The 22667-nt window shown below is 32.7% G+C and overlaps 1 protein-coding gene across 3 annotated transcripts in view; it reads left to right on the top strand.

The window, feature by feature from the left end:
* MDGA2 (MAM domain containing glycosylphosphatidylinositol anchor 2) overlaps positions 1-22667 on the top strand; it is a 784495-nt gene that overhangs the window by 654597 nt on the left and 107231 nt on the right. For all 3 annotated transcript variants that reach the window (XR_012036556.1, XR_012036555.1, XM_072838458.1), the window contains exon 9: positions 10019-10288. Coding sequence is in view for 1 of the 3 variants with exons in the window: in XM_072838458.1 (XP_072694559.1) it covers positions 10019-10288 (270 nt within the window). In the remaining 2 variants the exon portion in view is untranslated. The remainder of the gene's footprint in view (positions 1-10018; positions 10289-22667) is intronic.

Raw genomic sequence — 22667 nt, 5'->3', positions numbered from 1 at the left:
AGATGCAATGAAATGCCGGGACACCTGCACCCCGATGTTTATAGCAGCAATGTCTACAATAGCCAAACTGTGGAAGGAGCTTCGGTGTCCACCGAAAGATGAATGGATAAAGAAGATGTGGTCTATGTATACAATGGAATATTCCTCAGCCATTAGAAACGACAAATACCCACCACTTGCTTCGACGTAGATGGAACTAGAGGGTATTATGCTGAGTGAAATAAGTCAATCGGAGAAGGACAAACATTATATGGTCTCATTCATTTGGGGAATATAAAGAATAGTGAAAGGGAATAAAGAGGAAAGGAGAAAAAATGAGTGGGAAATATCAGAAAGGGAGACAGACATGAGAGACTCCTAACTCTGGGAAATGAACTAGGTGTGGTGGAAGGGGAGGAGGGTGGGGGTGGGGGGTGACTGGGTGACAGGCACTGAGGGGGGCACTTGATGAGATGAGCACTGGGTGTTATTCTATATGTTGGCAAATTGACACCAATAAAAAAAATTTATGAAAAAATAAAATTGAAAATAAAAACGTATTCAGTTAAGAAATTAGATACATGATTATATACTCAAAATGATTATTCTGCTTATTTTAATATTTCTTTAATATAATATTAAAATGTCTTCAGGAATGCATATGGATATGTGTTAAACTTTTAAAAATATTTTAATTAGTTTTAAAAGAAACTAAATTTTTATTCCATCAATATATTAAAACTAATTTGTAAGCCAATAATTACATATTTCAAAATTCATATAAATTTAATAATTTAGGGACCTCTTATGCAAGCTTTAGGAGATTAATTACATGGTTATGCACCTTGTCTCCATGCTAGCGCCTGTATGACACTGTGTCTTGCATTACAGTCACTACTGAGTATGTCTTATTCACTGAGGAAAACTGCAAGTGGGATCTGAGAGTGGGACTTGTGTCTGACATAACTCTGGAATACAATGCCCAAAGAAGATTTGATTTTTAAGTTATGTTCAAATACTTTGAATGATTGAATGCATGGATCTTGTTCAATACCTATCAAATATTACTCAACCTCTGACACTATGCTGCACTGAAAATCATACCGTCCTGACCATCACTGTAGTCAACATGCTTTTGGGATTGCCACCTCTCTAATTTTGTTGACAGAATCATTCACTTCTGTGGTCAATCCAAATCTTTGCATGAACTGAGACCCAGATATTTTAAGTAAAAGTTCAAGAAGGGTACAATGCCTGTATTTTCAGTCCCAGCATCTTTCCACAGTGTTACTTTTGTGCAATTTTCGTGGCTCCTTCCTCTCTGTTTACTCATAAGATTGTTTAAAAGCTACCTTATGAAAACTTAAATGATTCCATCCCCAGTGACGCTCTCCTTAAAGCATTAAATCTTTATACCATTTATTTCACACCCACCACTTGGCCTTTTTCAAGCTCTATTAAACTTATCCATTATGCTATTTAAATATTCATATATTTAAACCTTATCTTCTCCAACTAGACTATAAGCTCTATGAGGTAGGGGCTTTTATTTCTCACAGTGTCTGACACACTGATTTGCATATAGCTGTATTAATAAGTATACATCCTTCTATTTTTCATTTTTTATCATCAGTTCAGATTCCAAGTCTTACATGGTGCTTCACATAATTCCTTTTCTCAACAGATATTTATTTATTGACATGAATATGTGGGGGGCTTCAAGGAAAAATAATGAGGGCTTTTAAATTCAGAGATGGTCAGAATTTTTCAATCTGAAATACAGACATTTTACAAAGTCAAACACTAACACAAATGTGTTTACATCTCAATCAATGTATCTACCTACAGAAACTCTGGGAAAGGACCTATTTTGCAAACTCAGTATTTAATATAAATGTACAATTACCAAAAAACATTTCAAAGTGTGTGAATAGGGATATAAATACTGTTTTACATCTTTGAATCATTCTTTAAGAAAGATTTGGCACTTTTTAATGGGGCTTCTGTAACATTTCCCAATGTTTGCAAATGCAGCAACTATCGCTTGGCAGAAGCAATGAAAGCATTTATCCCTCTGTTACCAACAATAATCACAGAAGCTGAAACTTCAGATGTATAGTTTTTTGATATACAAGAATTTGCAGCATATTAAAAAGAGCTTTGCTTCTTTTGTCATTACTACTATGTGAAATGCAGTGAAAAAAATGGAGTCTTTTTTAGGTCATTATTAACTATTTTGAAGTATATAGTATATCTTGAAAGCATTCACTAGAGATCCCTGTAATTTATGTCAATATTATAACTAGGGCTGTCTAAATCACTACCTATATCTCCCATTTCTACATGAATGATATTTAATGTACTTCTTGACTATTAGCATCTATAGTAGTGTTTCCTTATCCACAGGGGATACTTCCAAGATTCCCAGTGGTTGCCTGAAACCATAGATGATGCCAAACCCTATATTCTGATGCTTTTTTTTCCTATATGTAGATACCTATGATAAAGTTTACCATAAAAATTGTAAATTCTAAAATTACAATTTAAAATTTAAAAATTTTAAATTTAAAAATTTTAAATTTAAAAATTACAATTTAAAAATTGTAAATTGTAAATAAGTTAACTAATAATAAAATAAAACAATTATAACAATATACTGTAATAAAAGCTATGTGAATGTGATTTCTCTCTTTTTCTGTTCTTCTTTCTGTTTCTCAAAAAGTATCATATTACATTGTACTCCCCTTCTTGTGATGATGTGAGATGAAGTGAGGTGAATGACACAGGCATTGTGATGTACCATTAGACTGCTATTGTCCTTCTGTCTGACTTTATGTCAGAAGGATCAGATCCTTCAGGGTTGGTGGTTGACTGCAGGTAACTGAAACTGGATTGTGAAAAACCACATATCAGAGGGGCCTATGGATTACTAAATATTTTTGTCAAATTATAGTAAATGAAGAAGCCATTTTTGATGCCCAAATTAGATTAGAATGCTATATTAATTTAAGTGCTTTCTGGCTATGAGTGGTTCTTAACAATTTTTTTCATGAGAGTGTTTATCTTTGTTATGATAAGGCAGGCAAGTAAATTAAAACAATATATCTTATTTGCATATTGGAACTACAACTCTATTTGATAATACAGTTTTGTACCCACTGGAATTATAATCATTTTGGTTTTCTTATTTGTTTATTGTTTTTGTTGAAAATATTTTATGTATAAATACATGTACATAAAGAATGTTTTCAGCCTTGAAAGAAAGATAACTAAAGTATCTACTAAATATAAAAACACTATTTGAATGATATCATAAACCAAGAGCAAAAACTGAAAACTCTGCAACTTCTACTCTAACATTTTCAGTGTTGAAGTCCATTTTTTATAGTTCCTTTCTACCAAGACCATAGCAACACATCATACACTTTTAGCCTAGATTAGGCTTCATTATTTCATATCAAGATCTTCGAGGATAATTCTTTGTCAGGTCTCCCTCTTTATTTCTGAAAATTTCTTTATATACTCTGTTCACTATCGTGTTAATGATCTATGTTATCTATATATCTGATTTATAAAGGATAAATGAATTCATGTTTCATTTGTCAAAGCATACATCTGTTTTCAGAAGTAAAATCCTATGATTTAGCAAGAGCAATCAACATATGAAATAGCTAGACATAATGGGCTTCCAGATAGAAAATGCAACATTTTAAATATATTTTTGTTAGACCAACCGCTTTAATGATTTACTTAATTGGGGCTTTATCAAAACACCATTTCTCCTTCCTTAAAAATGCAGGACTTCTACTGTATTGAATGTCTTAACTTGCCCTTTGTTTCCTTTATTTTTGTATCAAATCTGTTTGTATGTACCATCCTCTCTTGCTTTGCCTTTACTTACTTCACTTTCCTACTCCCAATGTCATGTCTTCTTTTCTAAACATCCCCAATGCATGTGCTAGAGGAGCCTTCAAGTCATATCTATAAATCCACATCTTTTATTCCTGTATCCTATTTTCATACCAGAACCACAAGAATATTCAAAGATTTTTATTTTAAATTATTCAAAGTTTAATCTTCTATGTCAGAACCACTGCTGTATAGATCTTTCAATTTCCCTTTAATTCCATCAGAAACTGTAAATCCTCTTGGGAAAGAAAGAACTTCACTTCCTGAACTTAAAACTAAATATAAAATGTAAGCTCTTATCCAAAAGTTTTGAGAATTGGCATCATGATCATTGGTAAGCTACTGCAGCTTCTGAATGCAGATTCTTCTTTTATTATATACAAGTGAACATTAGACGGTTTCCTCAGTTTTTTCAGTCCTAAAACCTATTCTGAGGTGGTAGTTGAAGAAATGATTCTATTTATGTTCTGTTTTATTTTAAACTGAGCTAATTGTGAAACTGAACTTTTATAACATATATCAATTTTTAAATCACAAGGACAGTTGCATCACATCATAGTCTGTAGTCCAGATTCAAAACTTGTCCAATTTAGTCACTCTTTTTTTTTTCATTTACTATGAATTGTAAATCAGACATCAGCACAAATTGTGGATATTGCAATTTCATTTTCTGTGAAGGTTGTTCTGCTTAGGTTGACTTAGAATTAATTAAAAGGCTAGTTTTATTGAAATGATCCTTATTGCTTATGTTTCTGAAATATTCCTTGCATTAATGAATACAAAGGACAAAATGGGTTGAGGTTGTTTTTTTCTTTTTTCTTTTTTTTTTTTTTTTTGTATTTTTTGGGGGGTTGAGGTTTAAAGGATTTAGTTTCTTGCAGTTCTTCTGCTTCTTCCCTAAGAACTCAACCTCAGATATCGTTTTACTTTGTGGTTATGAGGCAATTTTCCAGGTTTTATGGAAGTATTTTAGCTTTGAAACCAGCTTATTGAGTTATATGGACACACAAGTAGGCTCTAAGAGGCTGTCAAGGAAAATCAGAGTAGATTTTAGGGCTGATTTCTTCGATGAAAGTATCCAAATAAATAAATCAGTTGGATTATTAAAAACTTCCTTTGATTATCCAGAGTTGGTTTATTCTTCACTTTCTTTTAGGCCTAGAAACAGGATGGCTAAATAATAAATAGTATCTATTAATCTTATAAAGTAAAGCTTCCAGAAAACAGGAGTGCTGAGTATACTATCACTTTTGTTATGAGGAAGCAATTGCAGTGGTTCTATACATTATCCATTATCCATTATCCATTATGTGCCATTAATAATACAAATATACAAATATTTTCAATAGTGCAACTATTTAATGGTTCTACGCAGTAGCTTCAAAATTCTATCTTGATGAGACAACTGTTAAGGATGTGAAATAATTGTTACCAACAATCTCAAAATGTGGATAGAGGTGAACACTAATTTTGTAAAGTGTATCACCAAATCTTTGGTGTTGCTTTCTTGCCAACTGTTTACAAATGCTATAGACGATTTTGTTTCTAAACTACATTTCCCTATATTGCCAACTTCTGAGGTAGACTAACATTATACTAAAGACTAATTTGTAATTTGCTTTTGATACTGCTTCCTCAAGTTGCCGTGTTGGAAAGAACATGGACTTTGAAATCAAGCAGTTTTGGATCTAAAGTCTGTCACTCATAATGTGTGGGATGCTCAAGAATGTAACTTCCCCCATTTAGTTTCTTTATATGTAAAATGGAGATCATAATATAACTTTAAAAGATTACTGTAAGGGAGTGCCTGGGTGCCTTACTTGGATGAGTATCAGACTCTTGATTTTGACTTAGGTCATGATCTTAGGGCCCTGAGATCAAGCCCTGGGTAGGGCTCCATGCTCACTGGGGAGCCTGCTTAAGATTCTCTCCTTCTTCTTCTGCCGTCCTCCTCTGCTCTTATGCTCTCTATAAAAATAATTAAAAATAAATAATTAAGATAGTTGTAAGGATTAAATGAAGTCACATGAAATGTCCTTGCACAGCCATAGAGTAGATTAATACTATAAGTATTGTTTCAGTCCCCATTTTTTAATATACACTTAGCCAAACCCTATAAACTTCTTGATATATTTTTCTAAGTCCATCTTTTTTCATATCTTTCTCTGCTGAATAAATTGGACTTATCTTAAGACTTGGTTAGCAATTCTCTTGTTCTTTCTGACACCAAATAAGTAGTGTGTTTCCCAGCAGCAATTCTCTGATTCTTTGAAACCTCTAGGAGTCCAAAATTCAATTCAATTCCAACACTAACTGCCTGAAGTTAGTAAAGATCCCACAAGTTAAAGGGCTTAGTCCTGCAAGATTACCTGCATGTCAGACACCAGATACAATTCCCAATAGCCACCCATACCTCTAACCACCCAGGTATAGCTTTGAGAGTTCCCATGACCTCCTCCCCTTCCAAACTTGATAATTTGCTAAACACCTTATTGAACTCAGGAAAACACTTTCCTTAAATTTACCAGTTTATTATAAAGGAAGTAGCTCAGAAAAGGCCAAGTGAAAGAGGTGCATGTGAATTTTTATTCATACACTGGGTTAAAAGAAGTCATGGACTCCTCTCTGATCCCCTTATGAAGAAATAAACACAAATACACATTTCTATATAGTTTGGTGTTTTCATGGATTATTCTTTCCAATAAGTTAGACATTTATATATGGATTTAAAGATTTAGAACCAAACCCTACTTAGAACACTTGCCAGACAATCTGGAACCAGTAGATACAAGAATAGTAAATGCGAAAAACCTAATTGTGAGCACTTTCTACTTAATATTTTTATCTCAGTGAAAATCCTTAATAACTTTAAAGGGTTACACTTTTACTTCCAGATAGCTAATCTTCTACATGCCCTCATCATATATATTAATATATGTATAAGACAGAAATTTATTTACTTGAAGTGCTTTGTAACATACACTACATTTTGAATCTGGTTTGAAATCCATCATTAACAACATTTTTTCTTTAATCTAGCAGTTTTATTGCAACACTTTTCTACTTTCCATAAAACATGATTTCCATTTTTGACCTATGCAATTTATACATTCTAAATGATATTGTGAATAGACCAATGTCTATTTTATTTATTTATTTATTTATTTATTTATTTATTTATTTATTTTTATAAATTTATTTTTTATTTTGTTCAATTTGCCAACATATAGAATATCACCCAGGGCTCATCCCATCAAGTGCCCACCTCAGTGCCTTTTACCAAGGTCTATTTTAATTGATAACTGTAATAACCAATGTTTTCAAAGGAAATATTGTGGGAAAGCACTAAATCATGAAAATTTGGTAGCATTGTAATTGAAAAGAATGAAGCACAGGTCATAGTTAAGAGCCTCGTCTCTGGAGTCAAGTTGACTTCTTTGAATCCTTATTCTGTTACTTTATAGCTTCATGACTTTGCTTAACTTGCCAGTGCTTCATTGTCTTCTTTAAAATGGTTACTATTATAAAAAGATAAATCATGTGACTAAATAACACAATACCTAGAACTTAGGAAATATTCAATATCAACATATATAATTATTATTTTTATTACCATTGCTCTTCAGTATATATGTAGGGAGATGGTTTGACAAGGAAACTTTTGAACCAGAAGTTACTAATGTAAATGAATACAGTTGGTATAGTATAATGGTATATTTTTAGAATGTAATGGTATAATTTTAGAATCATTTGTTCAAATGAACAAAACATAATTACCTATTTATTTCTTCTAAAGAATCTTTCCTAAGTGGGGTTTTCCTCATAACATTTTTTTTTATTTACAGTTTCTTAATTAAATATTTCATAATACAGCATACTGAATAACTCTTGCACCATGAAACACTAATTTTATCAGAATAGTGAACTCTAACTTTTTTCACATCTAAAGCTTTCTTTCATCATATTTGAAGTCTTTATACCACACCATTTAATCCTAACTGTGAAGGTCTATTCTTCTCACTGGGTATTCCAAGGAATGAAATGCTGAGCTCATTAATACCTAGTTTGCTAAAGTGAGCCTTACATCACAGAAGTTTTCCATAGGCAGATGTAACTGTATTACATTGAGTGTGCTCAGTTTCACATTTTCTCGCTTATTTTGGGATTAAGGAACCACCCCAGAATCCAAGTAGTTTGGGCATTCTATTAAATAGCAGTAATGATTACTTTCATTTAGGGTTGTTTTCCAACTCAGTCTCTGTTGAAATTTTGAAAACACCCTGTGTTTGAAGATATTTAACCTAACACTAGCTTTTGTAGGCTGTTAATAAATGGGTGGACTGAATCTTCTAGATTTGGATGAATGACACATTCATGGTCCCAAAAAATCCATTATTTGAATAATCTAATAGGTCAGATACATTCAAAGAATTCCCACAGAAAATCATTCATACAAAAAGTAAATAGTATTTTAGGATATTACCCTGGTAAGTACAATTAATTACATTTTGACCTTTGTCGTTTAAAAACAAATTTATAAGAAGAAAGATAAGCAGTTGCACTGTTAGACAAATACAAATATAATGAGAGTAAATGTGTATTCACTTAACATATTTGCATTTGACTCTAGTATCATTAATCTCTCCTCCATTTCATCTTTCCATTCCAATGAGTATATCTCTGATCCTATAATCACTCCAAATTTCCCTACTTCTGAATTATTAAATTCCAGAAAATTTGGTTTATCAACTACAACTTTCTGGCCTCCAGACTCCATTGTTCTCAGTGTACTTGCTTTTCAGGTTTTCACCTATTTCCTATATATCCTGGAAGACAAAGATGCCTTGCCTTGTCAATACTCATAGTGTTATTCACTTCTTTTATTTCTAACCTAGAATTATCTTTTTTGTCCTGCAATTTTGTTAATCAAAACTATTGGCAACTATTTAAATATCTGCCTACTGTGTTAGAAATAGGATTTTTTTCTCATTCATTTTTTAAAAAACTCTTAGCACTTACATAGAAAGAGCTCAAAAATCAGATTTTTGAATAAAATTAGAGTTAGTGGGAGACATAGTTGTTGAAGAAGCAAGAAGGGTAATTCAACAGATCGACAACGATAAGGGACAGCAAGAGTATAAAAGGTAGATGGAATAACATGTAAAGATTACCAGAAGGCACATTTGTTGTGGCAGTCCTAAGACATTTTAGCATTTTGATGGAAGGGATGCCAAATAGAGTTGTACAGCATTTATACTGCACAACTCAAGAGGGTGTCATACACATCTACTCAAGGATGCGATTGTGCTGTAAAGGGCAATACTGAGTTGTCACATAGTTTATATGATTAAATGAATCCCATCATTGCTGCCCAGGAAGTAATTGTTATTTATTTTAACTATTGAGAGTCATTATGAAAAGGATTATATTTTGCATATGCTACCTAATGAGAAGTATGTAACACTTTTTAGAAATCTTTCTGTCAAAACAAAAAGGTTAGGACCTAATATAGCAAGTTTTAATTATATGGAAAAAATCACAATTAAAACAGATAAGTGAGTCTTTGCAGTGACTTAGAAACCATGTCCACATGTGGTATAATTTGCAAATTTTGCTTAAGGTTTACACATGAATATTATGACTATTAGTCAAATAAGTTCAGACCAGATAGTTTAGGAAATACATTATATCCTTGGGTTACATATTCTATTAAATAATGGATATTCTGAAGCCAAACTGGGAATAGTTAGAATTCACTGACTTGAACCAATGGCTTTATCTGTTTCAAAGTCTCATGCTAGTTAGGTGACTACATTTCACACCTAGAGCATCATTTGGTTGCTGACAGTGTAAACCAAACATTATCAATATATTTTGTTCTGGGAAGTAGCTAGAAAGAAAAAATAAACTCTGCTACTTTCACCTGCAAATGCTTTTTTTAAAGTAATGAATCTCATTCACTGCCCACAGTCAGTGAATGATGCTTCCCATTTCCCATCCCAAGTTGAAATGCCGGCTATTGTTCTCCAACCACTTCTTACTCCTTCCCTGTTGCTAGATGTGTCTTAAAAATAACTTCTTGGCTTATTGCAAACCGTGTGTTTCATCTGTTGTAACCTGTCTTCTACAGATCCTCCTGCTGTAGAACCAGCATTCCTGGAGATCCGGCAAGGACAAGACCGAAGTGTTACTATGAGCTGCCGGGTCCTGAGAGCCTATCCAATACGGGTGCTGACCTATGAATGGCGCTTGGGCAATAAATTATTACGGACGGGTCAGTTTGACTCTCAAGAGTACACAGAGTACCCAGTGAAGAGTCTTTCCAATGAAAACTATGGGGTTTATAATTGTAGCATCATAAATGAGGCGGGAGCTGGGAGATGCAGCTTTCTTGTTACAGGTAAGATTCTAAATATTTCACCGTTTGTATATTTTTGATCAAGGGATCTTAGGCTTAATCAATATAAGAATTAAAGTGTACATATCCATGGAACATACTTTGAGTAGCTTGTCTGCTATAGTTAGAACTACTCATTTATTTTCAAGACAAAATTATTTAGTAGTTAAAACAGTTTATGTGCCTATAAAATTAGAAGTTTATGTGAATTCAAGAAGATTTGGTGAAGAGGTTGGTTATTTTGAGTGTTTAAGTAATAAAGTGACAAATCTTAACTAGCTTTTTAACATCAAATTGCAAATATTAATATTAATACGTATTTCTGTCTACAAAAATTGCTTGTTAACCAACACCTGCTTTGATTTTCTTAATAGCAGAAAGAGTGTTTTTTCTTCTTTGTATTTATTTACTAACTATATGTGTGGTTAAACTCAATTTTGTCTTTGGCTTACCATTGGTTTACAAATAGTCAAAGGAAAACAATAGACCTAGCATAAAATAAATTAGAAGTATAATCAATACTGATTGATTTTGATCAATCAATACTTGTCTTCCAATGTATCAAAAGAATATTAAGTTTGTATTAAATTTTGGGTAATCATGTAAATTATTTTATACCCTATATAATAAAGTAAATTTGTGTGATTTTTGAGCTAAGGTTAGACATACATTAAAAGGACATATTCCTTTTATTCCTTTTCAGTATTATTTCATTCTAGGTAAAGTTAGTTTAATAGTTGGAGTGTTCATGTTAGTAAAAGAAGAAACTGGACATTGTGAATTACCTAAAAAGCAATTGTAAATATTATGATTAAAATGTTTCAGACTTAATTAAAACTTGCTCATTGGTAATAAAAATTTTTATTCATAAGTTCTTATTTTAAAAGAAAATTTTGTTTTTGCTACCTGAAATGTGATATTAGATAAAATATAGTGAGCTAACTAAAGCATATGAAGATGTCATCTCTGCTGGATCTTACCACCTCTTGGTTTTGCAATCCATTTTATCAACATTCAGGTGTACTTAAAGATTTCTACTTTGATTCCTAAAGTGAACTATTCAAACAAAACCAGAAGTCATAGGACAATACTACTTATATGGAGATCTCTCTGCTAATTTTTATCCCTAAGAATATTTACAAGGGAAAGAAGAATGTAGTGTACTATTCTATGGAGTAATTTAAATGGTATGATGTACTTTCACTTTTTGATTACCTATTATTGTCCCAAAGCAATAAGAATCTTTCAAAGGTAGTTGTTTCCTACTTATTGGTAGAAAGAGGTCATCTTTTTTTTTTTTTTTAATTAGGCCCCCAAAACAAAAACACTCCATAAGATTAATTGCATCCTTTTCTTCAAAGTTTTGGGACTTAAACACTTCTAATTTTTGTTGTTGACATTGTTTTTTAACTTTAGGCTAGTTCAGACCATGCTGCCTCTGTAATATTTTCATTTGTTCTCTATTACTTGACCCAAATCCCATTTTCTGAACTAGAAAACAAGCTGAGACCAGAAGAAACACTTTTCCCAGAAGAAAACATTTTCCCATTCAAGATCCATGGGGTGTAGTAAGTAGATTTTGATAGCTCCAGAAAGGAATAAATCTGTTATGGGTGGCCCACAAAGGGAGAGAAAATATCCCCATGAATTGATTTGTTTCCAGTGTGCTTTTTCTATCTTCAGGCCAGCTTCATTGTTTCAAGATTTCCACATACAATCTAATATAGTTTTGAAGAAAAAAGGAAATAATTGAATTCCAAGTATTGTATGATCCAGGAAGATATACATTTGACCCTTGAACAGCACAGAAGTGTAACCACTCTCATATAGTGGTTTAGTCAAATTTGCATATAGTTTTTGACTCCCCCAAAATTTTACTAATAGCCTACTGTTGACGAGAAGCCTTACTGATAACAGTCTATTAACACATATTTTGTATGTTATATGTATTGTATACTTTATTTTTACAATAATTTAAGGTAGAGATGTTCTATATACTGTATTTTGATAATAAAGTAAGCTAGAGAAAAGAAAATATTCTTAAGAGAATCATAAGAAAGAGAAAATACATTTATAGTACTGTGCTGTTAAAAAAAACAAAAAACCTCCACATGAAAGTGAACTCACAAAGTTCAAATCTCTGTTGTTCAAGGATCAATTGTATAAAGAAATCAGATTCCATAGAATCCGAGGTCTGGAAGGAACTTCAAAAAAGTATTTATTTCATCTACTAAAACACATCACAATTAGTAATCTTTATGAATTGCCCATAATTCAAAACCTTTTGAAGCTATACTGAAGGGAACTAAGGAATAGGATATATAAAGAAGACATATATCCTTTATGCATATATTCTTTATACACAAAACAGATATTTGAAGACAATTCTATTTACTTCCTGACAAATTATGAACACTTTAAATTTTTATTATTATGAATATTTTACCAAATTCAAGATCACTCTTCCACTACTCATGAATGTTATACAGTCACCCGAAAGTGAACTTGATCTCACTATGCATCAAAATATACAAAGTTGAGCTAAAAGGCAATGACAGCCCTCACATTTATATTTACTTTAACTCCCAGGAAAACTAAAAAATTCACACTTCCTTTTCCCAGTTTTATCATGTGTATTTGATGTGTGTGGGAGTATGGAGGTAGTTGAGTGGGATTGTGTTTACTGAGAAATCAGAGTGTGAGAATATTCTCCTATAAAGGAAAAGAAGAAAGTAAGTGCAGATATTTTGGGAACAGTAACATCTAGCTTGTAGTGCACTGTCCACATAGAAAATATTAACTATAATACCAAAAAATACCATGTATTTTCATTTATTCTATTTACTAACATTGTTATGCTAAAGATAAGCATAGTTTTTTGTTGGTTGATTGGTTAGTTTTGTGGTTTAAGTGAGCATTGTGAACAATAGTAGGAATCCAAACCATTAATCGTGGTTTTCTTTTTGTGTGTGTGGTTTTCTATACAGAATTTTTACAAGAATATATATAGTTATATAAAATTTAGACTTAAAAACCATTTAAGAATTTGATCAACAGATAATTTGAGATTCTTTAAAATGAAACTTATTAAAGGAATGGTGTCTTCTTTAACAGCTAACAGTGTATATACTCTATAAGAATTTGTATTACATAACTACAAATTATAATTGAAAATAAAACAACCTACATGTATTGTCTCTTTACTGATGACAGTTTTGCAATCTGGAAAATATTTAGCAATTATTTATTGTGTAACTACTACTTGCCCAGTACTAGTATAGACACCAGAAATAGAACCATAAATACTGTCTCCCAGAAATCTTTCACCATCATGTCAGTTTCCAAGTCTTGTCAGTTTTATCTTTGTTTGGAGTTTTGAATCTATCATTTTATTTTATCCCTATTTTACCTGTAAAGCTTTATATTATATTATCCAGAATACTATACTAAACTTTTATCTGATATCTGAATTTTCAGCCTCTTTCCCTTTCAGTCCATTTTCCATACTGTGGGACTTTATTTTCCTAGTAAATGTATCTTACTCTTCTCAGTGGAACACGTTGATGTTCTTCATGGCCTATAGGTGATATATAAATTCATTGCTATAGATTTTCAAATCTTTCATTAATATCCCAATTAGAATATATAGAATCATCTCTCCTTCATTACTACCAGTTACTCCAAACTCTAGTCAAATTAGATCGTGCTACCTCCCACTCAATCATTACACATTTTCAATACTCTCTGCCTTTGTTCACATATTACTTTATTCTTAAAAACTAGCCCTTTGAAAAAAAAAAAAAAACTAGCTCTTTGTGTGTTCCTCTACTAGGGTTATGGTGATCCTTGTTTGTGCATTTACTTGGGTCATTTTCACCTTTGCTCCATAGCCAACTAGATTTGTGTAGGTTGTAATACTATATTATTTCATAATTTACAAATTATGTTATTATTTTTCAAGTATCTGAAAATTATCAGTAAAACTGCAAGTAACTGTGGTTTGAACAAGACAAAATTATTACACTCAGGTTGAGTCTTGAAGAATCATCACAGAAACTAACATAATGGCTCTTCCACAAAATCTTTAGGGATTCAGGTTTCTTCCATCTTATTGCTCAGTCGTCATCAATACATGGCACATCTTATAGCCCTAATGGCTACTGAAGTCACAGCTATTACTTCTACATTTCAGTGAATTATCTTTTTTTAAGTAAACTTCCTTAAAAAGTAGTAGTTTTAGAATTTTTTTCTGTTTGAATCTCATTAGAGACATTCCTATTGGTATGTCTGCAATAAAGGCTATGGGGTATAGATTTTATTCTGAGATTATATCACACTTGTTCATATATATTTTAAATTGCCTTATTGAAAATTTTGCAATGCAATTAAATGGAAATCTACAAGGAAAATCTAGGGTTTTTTTCCCTGTATAACTTAATACCATTACTGATAGTCAACTTTTCAGGAGGCATAGCCACTCAAGTCTTAGAATAATTTGAAAAGACAAGAATAGGTTTAATCAGAGACCTCACAAGATATTTTTATTGATGAGCAATGGAGTTGAGGATACTGTGTTACTTACTGCTGCATAACCCATTACTACAAACTGAGCATCTCGAAACAGTGCACATTTATAATCTCACAACTTCTGTGTGTCAGGAGTCCAGGCATGGCTTAGCTAAACCTCTGTTCTGAGTCTCACAAGGCTGCAAAGAGTTGGCCGGAATGTTCTTATCTGGAAACTCATCTTCAGATAGGAAATTGAATCATGTCCAAAATTATTAAGGTCATTGAAATAATTAATTTCCTTTGGTTAAATAATAGAGGGCCCAAGTGTTTTTACTCATTATTGGCTGAAGCCACTTTCATGTTCTTGAAGATGCCTACATGTTCTGGAGACCACCTGTAATTCTTTCTCATGTGGGCTGTCCCAAACATGGATATTTATTTGATCAAGTCAGCAAGAAGAATCTCTAGCTCTGGGCATCTCAGATGGAATATTTTATATTATAACATAATTACTGAAGTGACACCCCATCACCGTTTCTTTCCACTTTCAGTAAGAAAGAATTACACACAAAGATATGAAAACCAGATATAGTAATCACTGCAAGTCTGCTTAGGGTCTCTCTCTGCCATAAATATCAGCACTTTCTCCCACAAAGAGTACTTTTTTAAAAAACAGCTTAGTAACTACTTTATCTATGGCAATATTTAAAGAGATCCTTCAAATTAATCTCTTTCAATAAACATGGCAAAGAGGGTTTTATCAAGCAAAACCTCTCCTGTAATTGTTACTTTTGCCTCTAGTTTGGAAATGTTTGTACTAAGATTGTGCACAATTTTCCTTTTAATATAGTACAATATTCAGATTTACATATTAGAACTACTATTTTCACTTTGTTCAGCAATAGCAGATTAGACATAGAACTAAAATTAGATTCTAGAGAACAAGTAAGGCAAAGAAGAGACAATTTTATGAAATTTGGAGTACATGTTATCACTCAGTGAATGCAAAGAAATCCAGGTTGACTGGGAGCGGTAACATTGCCCAAGACAGGAGAAAATATTGTTGGAAGACTGTAGCATTGTTTGGTTTTGAAGAATGAAGAAGAAGAAATAACAACCAAGTCAGATTTGACTCAAAATATTTTGATATCAAAATATTTTATTCTTGTTTTCTAATGTCAAATTGAATTATATACTATTAGGTAGAAAATATGTTTTATGGGATGCCTGGGTGGCTCAGTGGTTGGGAGTCTACCTTTGGCTCAGGGCATTTCTCCGGGATCCGAGAGCAAGTCCCATGTCAGGCTTCCTGCATGGAGCCTGCTTCTCCCTCTGCCTGTGTCTGTTCCTCTCTCTCTGTGTCTTTCATGAATAAATAAATAAAATCTTAAAAAAAGTTTTATTCTTTGGCAATCCATATGTTTTTTCTATTCAGCCAGATACTTAATTTCTTGTGAATATCTAAAAATGAGCAACATAAGATTATAGACAAAGCATTAACAACTATCAGAAGTAAGAGCAAATGAAATAATGGGAAAATATCTAGTACAATTTCCTGTGATAACTTGGGGTGCCTGAGTGGCTAAGTGTCAGACTATTGGTTAAGTGTCAGGCTATTGGTTTCAGCTCAGATCATGATCTCAGGGTCTTGATATGGAGCCCTGCCTCTGGTGCTACTCTGCTTGAGATTCTCTCCCTCTACCTCCCTCTGTCACTTCCCCCCGCACCTGTGTGCACCCATGTGCACACACGCACACACACACACACACACACTTTATTTCTCTCTTAAATAAATAATATTTTTAAGAAATTTCTGTAAAAATTCTAAAAGACAAGAAAACTGCTTATAAAATCAAATATTTTTTCAGGGAAAAGTTCTCCTAAATTTATTAGAACTTTATTTATCATAATAGATAAACTAGTAGATGCCAATGGTTCAGCCAGATTATAAATTATAGTTATTTTTTTTAAATATAGAGCAGAAAATGCACCATACATTCTAACATCTCTTGATATATAGCATTCTATAGTGTATAAATTGATTCCACTTACATCTTTTTTATCTCAAGCAATCCTGCGAATTGTGAGGAGGAGGTGGTATCATCTTCCATTGACAGACTTGACTGACAAAGGCTCAGGGAGCCAAAAACAAAATGTGTGTCTTCTGATTGTAAATTCAAGCTCTTTTGACACACTTCAGTGACTCTTTTACTAATAGTCCTAAGGGAATTTTTTAATAATTAAACTAGATAAAATGTAGGTGAGTTCATGCTGAATCTGAAAAAGTAGAAATAAAAATGTAAATATTGATTAAGGAAATTAATGCTATCACTTAGAAAAAAATGTACCAAAATATTTACTTTAATCTTATCTGATGTACACAATATTTTATTTTTATTTTTTTAAGTTTTTTTAATTTTTATTTATTTATGATAGTCACAGAGAGAGAGAGAGAGGCAGAGACATAGGCAGAGGGAGAAGCAGGCTCCATGCACCGGGAGCCTGACGTGGGATTCGATCTCGGGTCTCCAGGATCGCGCCCTGGGCCAAAGGCAGGCGCTAAACCGCTGCGCCACCCAGGGATCCCTGATGTACACAATATTTTAGACAAATTTTATTTTTTCCCTGTAGTTAACATTTTATGAGTAATCCATATTTCACATTATATCTTAAAATTTTCAGTTAAAAATTTGTTGTAGTTAATTTGATGTAGAAGTTTGATGGTTCCTTAAATTCTCTCATTACTCATTTTCCTCATTATAAAATGATGTGATTCCTCCAATGAAAGTTTCAAAGCAGTGTGAGCATCAGAAGCCTATTATGGACCCAAAAATAAAACATTGCAACATAAAAGAGCAATTTAAGATAGATTTCATGCCCTTATATTTCATTAATTAGAGATAGTTGAAAATGTAGAGAAGCTGAGAAAGTCAGGATTCTCATCTGATACACTAATTTCTGAATTACCCACTGTTATTCATTATAACATACTATCTGGTCTAATAGAGCAAAGAGAGAGAAAGTTCAAGTTAGGTTTGTTTTTTTAAGGGTATAAATAATTTTATAAGGATGGAAAGTAACTGAATTAAGTAAAATTAAAATAGATTTGAAAGAGTTAAATATCAAAATCATAAAATTTGGCCCTGGGAAGAGGGAGGGACGCATAGCTAAGAGATGGACCCACATAAAGTTGACCACATTTTGGAACCAGAAAAAGAAAGAAGTAAATATCTACATGCAACTAGACGCAGAATATAAGACTCAAACTAGGGATGACTTGTGCTATAGACTGAACTGTTTCCCTCAAAAATGTGTTAAGTTGCAGTCTCTCTCCTCCAACACAAACACTGCCCCAATGTGATGGTATTTAGAGATGGGGACCTTGGGAGATGAGTAGGTTTAGATGAGGCCACAAGAGTGGAGTCCTCATAATGGTATTAGTACCCTCATGACAAGAGATTCCAGAGACATTGCTCTCTTCCTGTTTCATGCCACGTGAAAACATATCAAGAAGATGGCCATCCACAAGTTAGGAAGAGAGCAGTCACCAGAAACTGGCTATGCTGGTGCCCTGATTTTGGACTTCTATCCTCCAGAACTGTGAGAAAATAAATGACTAGTTAAGCTTTCCAGGTTATGCTATTTTGTTATGGCGGTGCATGCAGACTTAATATAGCCTGTCACAATCATAAGTGCCACACCATGTCAGAAATCACAGTATCAAATTATAGCAAGGAGCAAAGCAAGCAAACTTTCATGGTCTGCATGGAACTTTCTGGATAATGTTTTGTGAATGTAGCTGTCTTTCCTTCTTGATAACTATATAAAGATAGGTCTTGGTTGCCTGAAAGACGTTAACAATGTCTATCATTCAACTTTGTTTAGGCCATTGAGTTCTTTCTGGTCATGGCCTCTTTATCTGTAGAACAAAGAACTGCTTCCCATAAAACGTAATTTTAGATTACAAGTAAGCTATTGAATGCAAAAGCGTTTTAAAAGCAAAATAGTACAAAAAATTTTTGAGATGGACAGATTTTCAAAGTTAGCCATAAGTAAGCTAACCCTTTCTGTCTCTGTAACACAATAATGAAAATGCCACTTAAAAAACTGGGGGTGGAAAGATGACTGATGGCAGAAATATTGTCAGTAATCAATACACACCTGAGCTCTGGTCAAGAGACAGATGTGTGATGAAACAATCAAGCTGGTGTAGAAGACAGTGACAGTTTGGAGCTAATCTGAGAGAGGACTTTGTATTATAGGTGAGTTTTTTTTTTCTTTGTATATTATTCTAGATGGATTAATACCTGACATTACCAGAAGGCAAGAAAGCAGACTCTGACTTGCAACACTAGAGGAAAAATTGAGAAAGAGAACTAGAGCCTGGCTAGGGTATATAGTATAAAGTGGTGAAGTCAGCCAATATGCCTGGCTCCTGCATTTCTTCTCTTCTTTCCCCTCCACCTCTTCAACAGACAACTCCCCAAAGATAGTACCTGGAATTGAGGTATTAGAAACTGGGGATACTGGAGGAAGAAAATCCCTGAAGAAGACCAGGATGGGAAGATGGAGAATTATGGGACTGATGCTGAAACCAGAATCTTTCTGTCCTAAAGCACCCTTTTCCTTTCCCTAGAGGAGCACAAACAAGCAACTAGGCTATCTCACCCTTAAAGACATTATCAGACAAGGAAGTTAGGGGTCTTCCAGGAAAAATGTGCATGATCAGAAACAAAATTATTATGAGAGAAAGAAAACAAAATAATCAATTTCATAATAGATAGGAGTAATAAGAAACAATACTATTTTAAATACCACAAAACAACATTTTCAAAGAAAGGGATGATGTAAGAAATAGAAGAAAGGTAACTAGCAGTGAAGAAAAACCACTTGGTAATAGTGGATATGAAAAAATGTAATTGCTAAAATAAATAGTAAATGTAAATGACTAGCTTAAATATACAGAGTAGAAATAGCCAAAGATTGAGTAGGTTAGCTGGAATATCTGGTTTAGAAGCCTTCCCAAAAAGCAGCAATAACAAACACAAGTATAATGTGAAATTTTAAAAGGTGGGAGAACAGGAGCAAAAGTATAAATATAACTCCTAACCCAGCACCTGTAGGAGTTCTTGGCACAGCATACACTATTAATGAACATGTGTTGAATGAATGGATGAGGGAGGGAGTGAATAAAGTCATAGGAAGAGAAGAAAACATTTAAATTTCATATGTGAATTTTTATGCAAGTTAAATCAAACATATTACTTAAATCATAATTTAAAGTTTTTGGCCACTTTTTGTGGTTTATATGTTATAGAATATTTGTCAGCTTTTTTCTTTATACTAATTTTCTTTAATTTCTAATGTAAGCAGTATCGTATGGTTAACCATATGTTAACCATGTCTTTAAAAACTCCTTTATTTAATTCAGTCCCATGATTTCTGATAACTTAGTGGTGCATTAAATTGATTTACTTTTAATGAAATTATTGGTATAATTGGATAAAAGATTACTATCCTACTTTTTATTTTCTTCCATCAATATTTTTATTGTTCACATATTGCTCTTTTCCTGTGATATTTTATTCAAGTACATTTTAATAATAAATAAATAAAATCTTTAAAAAGTATTCACTCTTATTCTCCACAAATATTATCCTGCAGGCCCCTACCACTGCATTAACACAAGAAAAGTAAATAAAATGCATAAAAAAACAGAAAGTAAGAAGTAAAAATAATTCTATTCCCAGATCATACTTTTTTTTAAAATAGACAATCTGGGGCAGCCCCGGTGGCGCAGCGGTTTAGCGCCACCTGCAGCCCAGGGCGTGATCCTGAAGTCCTTGGATCGAGTCCCGCGTTGGGCTCTCTGCATGGAGCCTGCTTCTCTCTCTGCCTGTGTCTCTGCCTCTCTCTCTCTCTCTGCATCTCTATGAATAAATAAATAAAATCTTAAAAAAAAAATAGACAATCCTACTCAAATTAGCAGGATAATTTACCAATATTATAGGATACAAAATCAATCATATTTCTGTTTAAAATGCAATATGTAAAATCAATCATTTCTGTATAAGACATAAAAATTGGAAATTGAAATGTCAAAGACACCATTTCTGATGACATCAAAATATAAATAAATTTAATAAAACATGCAGAATATATACACTTCACAAATTTTTAGAAATTTTTAGAAATATACTACATTCATGGATTGGAAGATTCAATATTGTTTTGACCTTATTCTCTCTAAATTGATCTATATATTTAATGCAAACCCAACAAAATTCTCAGCATTTTATTTTTTTTAATAGAAAATGAAAATCTTACTCTAGTTTTTATTTGGAAAAATAAGGTCCAACAATATGTTACATCTCTGTTGGGGAAAAAGAATAAAGTTGAGACCTCGCACTACCTGATTTCAAGGCTTACTGTAAAACCACAGTAAGAAAGATAGTGTGGTTTTTGTATAAACACAAGGAAGGATCAATCAGACAAATAGAGAATGATGAAATAGACCTCTATGGTTATATATATGATACATGTAAAGTCAACTGAGTTTTTCAAAGTCACTGGCATAATCCATTGCAGAAACAATAGTTTTCTGAATAAATGGTGCTAGAACTGAATTTCCATATGGAAAAAATAAATCATAAATAACACCTTACACTGTTCACAAGATTAAGATAGACTACAGATGTAAATATAGGAAACTGAAACTATAAACTTCTAGAAGAAAACATAGAAGAAAATCTATACAAATCTGGACTAGGCAAGGATTTCATAGAAAGTAAACAAATAAAAACATAAGTCATTAAAGAATAATACATCAGAGATCATTAAACCTTTCTGCTCCTTGGGGCACCTGGGTGGCTCAGTGGTTGAGCATCTGCCTTTGGCTTATGTCATAATCCCGGGGTCCTGGGATCTAGTCTTGCATCAGGCTCCCTGCAGGGAGCTTCTCCCTCTGCCTATGTCTTTGCCTCTATTTCAGTGTCTCTCATGAATAAATAAATAAAAATCTTTAAAAAAATAATTAAAAAATAAAAATTTCTGATCCTCAGAAAACATCACTAAGAAATAAAAAGTAAAGACACAGTTTAGAATAAAATGTATGACAAAAGGTTTGTATTTGAAGTATATAAGTAATTCTTAAAATTCAATAATAAGACAAATAGTCCAATTAAAAATTGACAAAAAATTTGACTACATAAAAGAGCATATGATTGACCAATAATTGTGTAAAAACTGGATGCTATCATTAGTTACCAGGAAAATGACATTTAAATCACAATGAGATAACACTACATTCACATTATAATGGCTAAAGTTAAAAAGACTGACAATACCAAGTGTTGACGAGGTTGTAGAGTAACTGAAATTATCACACACTGCTCCTAGGAATGTAAAATGACATTACTTTTTGGAAAATAATTCATCTGCCTCTCAGATTTTAACATAAATTTACCAAGTAATCTGGCAATTAAATTCCTAGATGACTGTCCAACAGAAATGAAGGCATATGCCAGTATAAAAATAATTTATTTGTAATAGCCTCCAATTAAAAGCAATTCAAATATCCATCAATAAACAAATGAATAAACCACTTGCAATCCACTCATGAGATGGAATTATACTCAATCATAAAAATGGAAAAATGGAAAAATTACTGGTAAACACAATATATGGTTGGATAGATTTCAAAAACTCACCCAATATATCTTGTGTCAGAACGTGACACAAAAAGTGTATTATTCATTATTCCATCTATACAAATTCCCTGAATAGGCAAAACTAACCTTTAGTAAGAAAAACTAGATTGTTATTTGGCTGGGACTGAATGGAACTGATTGATTACAAAGGGGCAGGAAGTAAC

The sequence above is a fragment of the Canis lupus genome, chromosome 9 (genome assembly GCF_048164855.1).
Source record: "Canis lupus baileyi chromosome 9, mCanLup2.hap1, whole genome shotgun sequence".
Lineage (NCBI taxonomy): Eukaryota > Metazoa > Chordata > Mammalia > Carnivora > Canidae > Canis > Canis lupus.
This window is presented reverse-complemented; position numbering and strand designations above follow the sequence as displayed.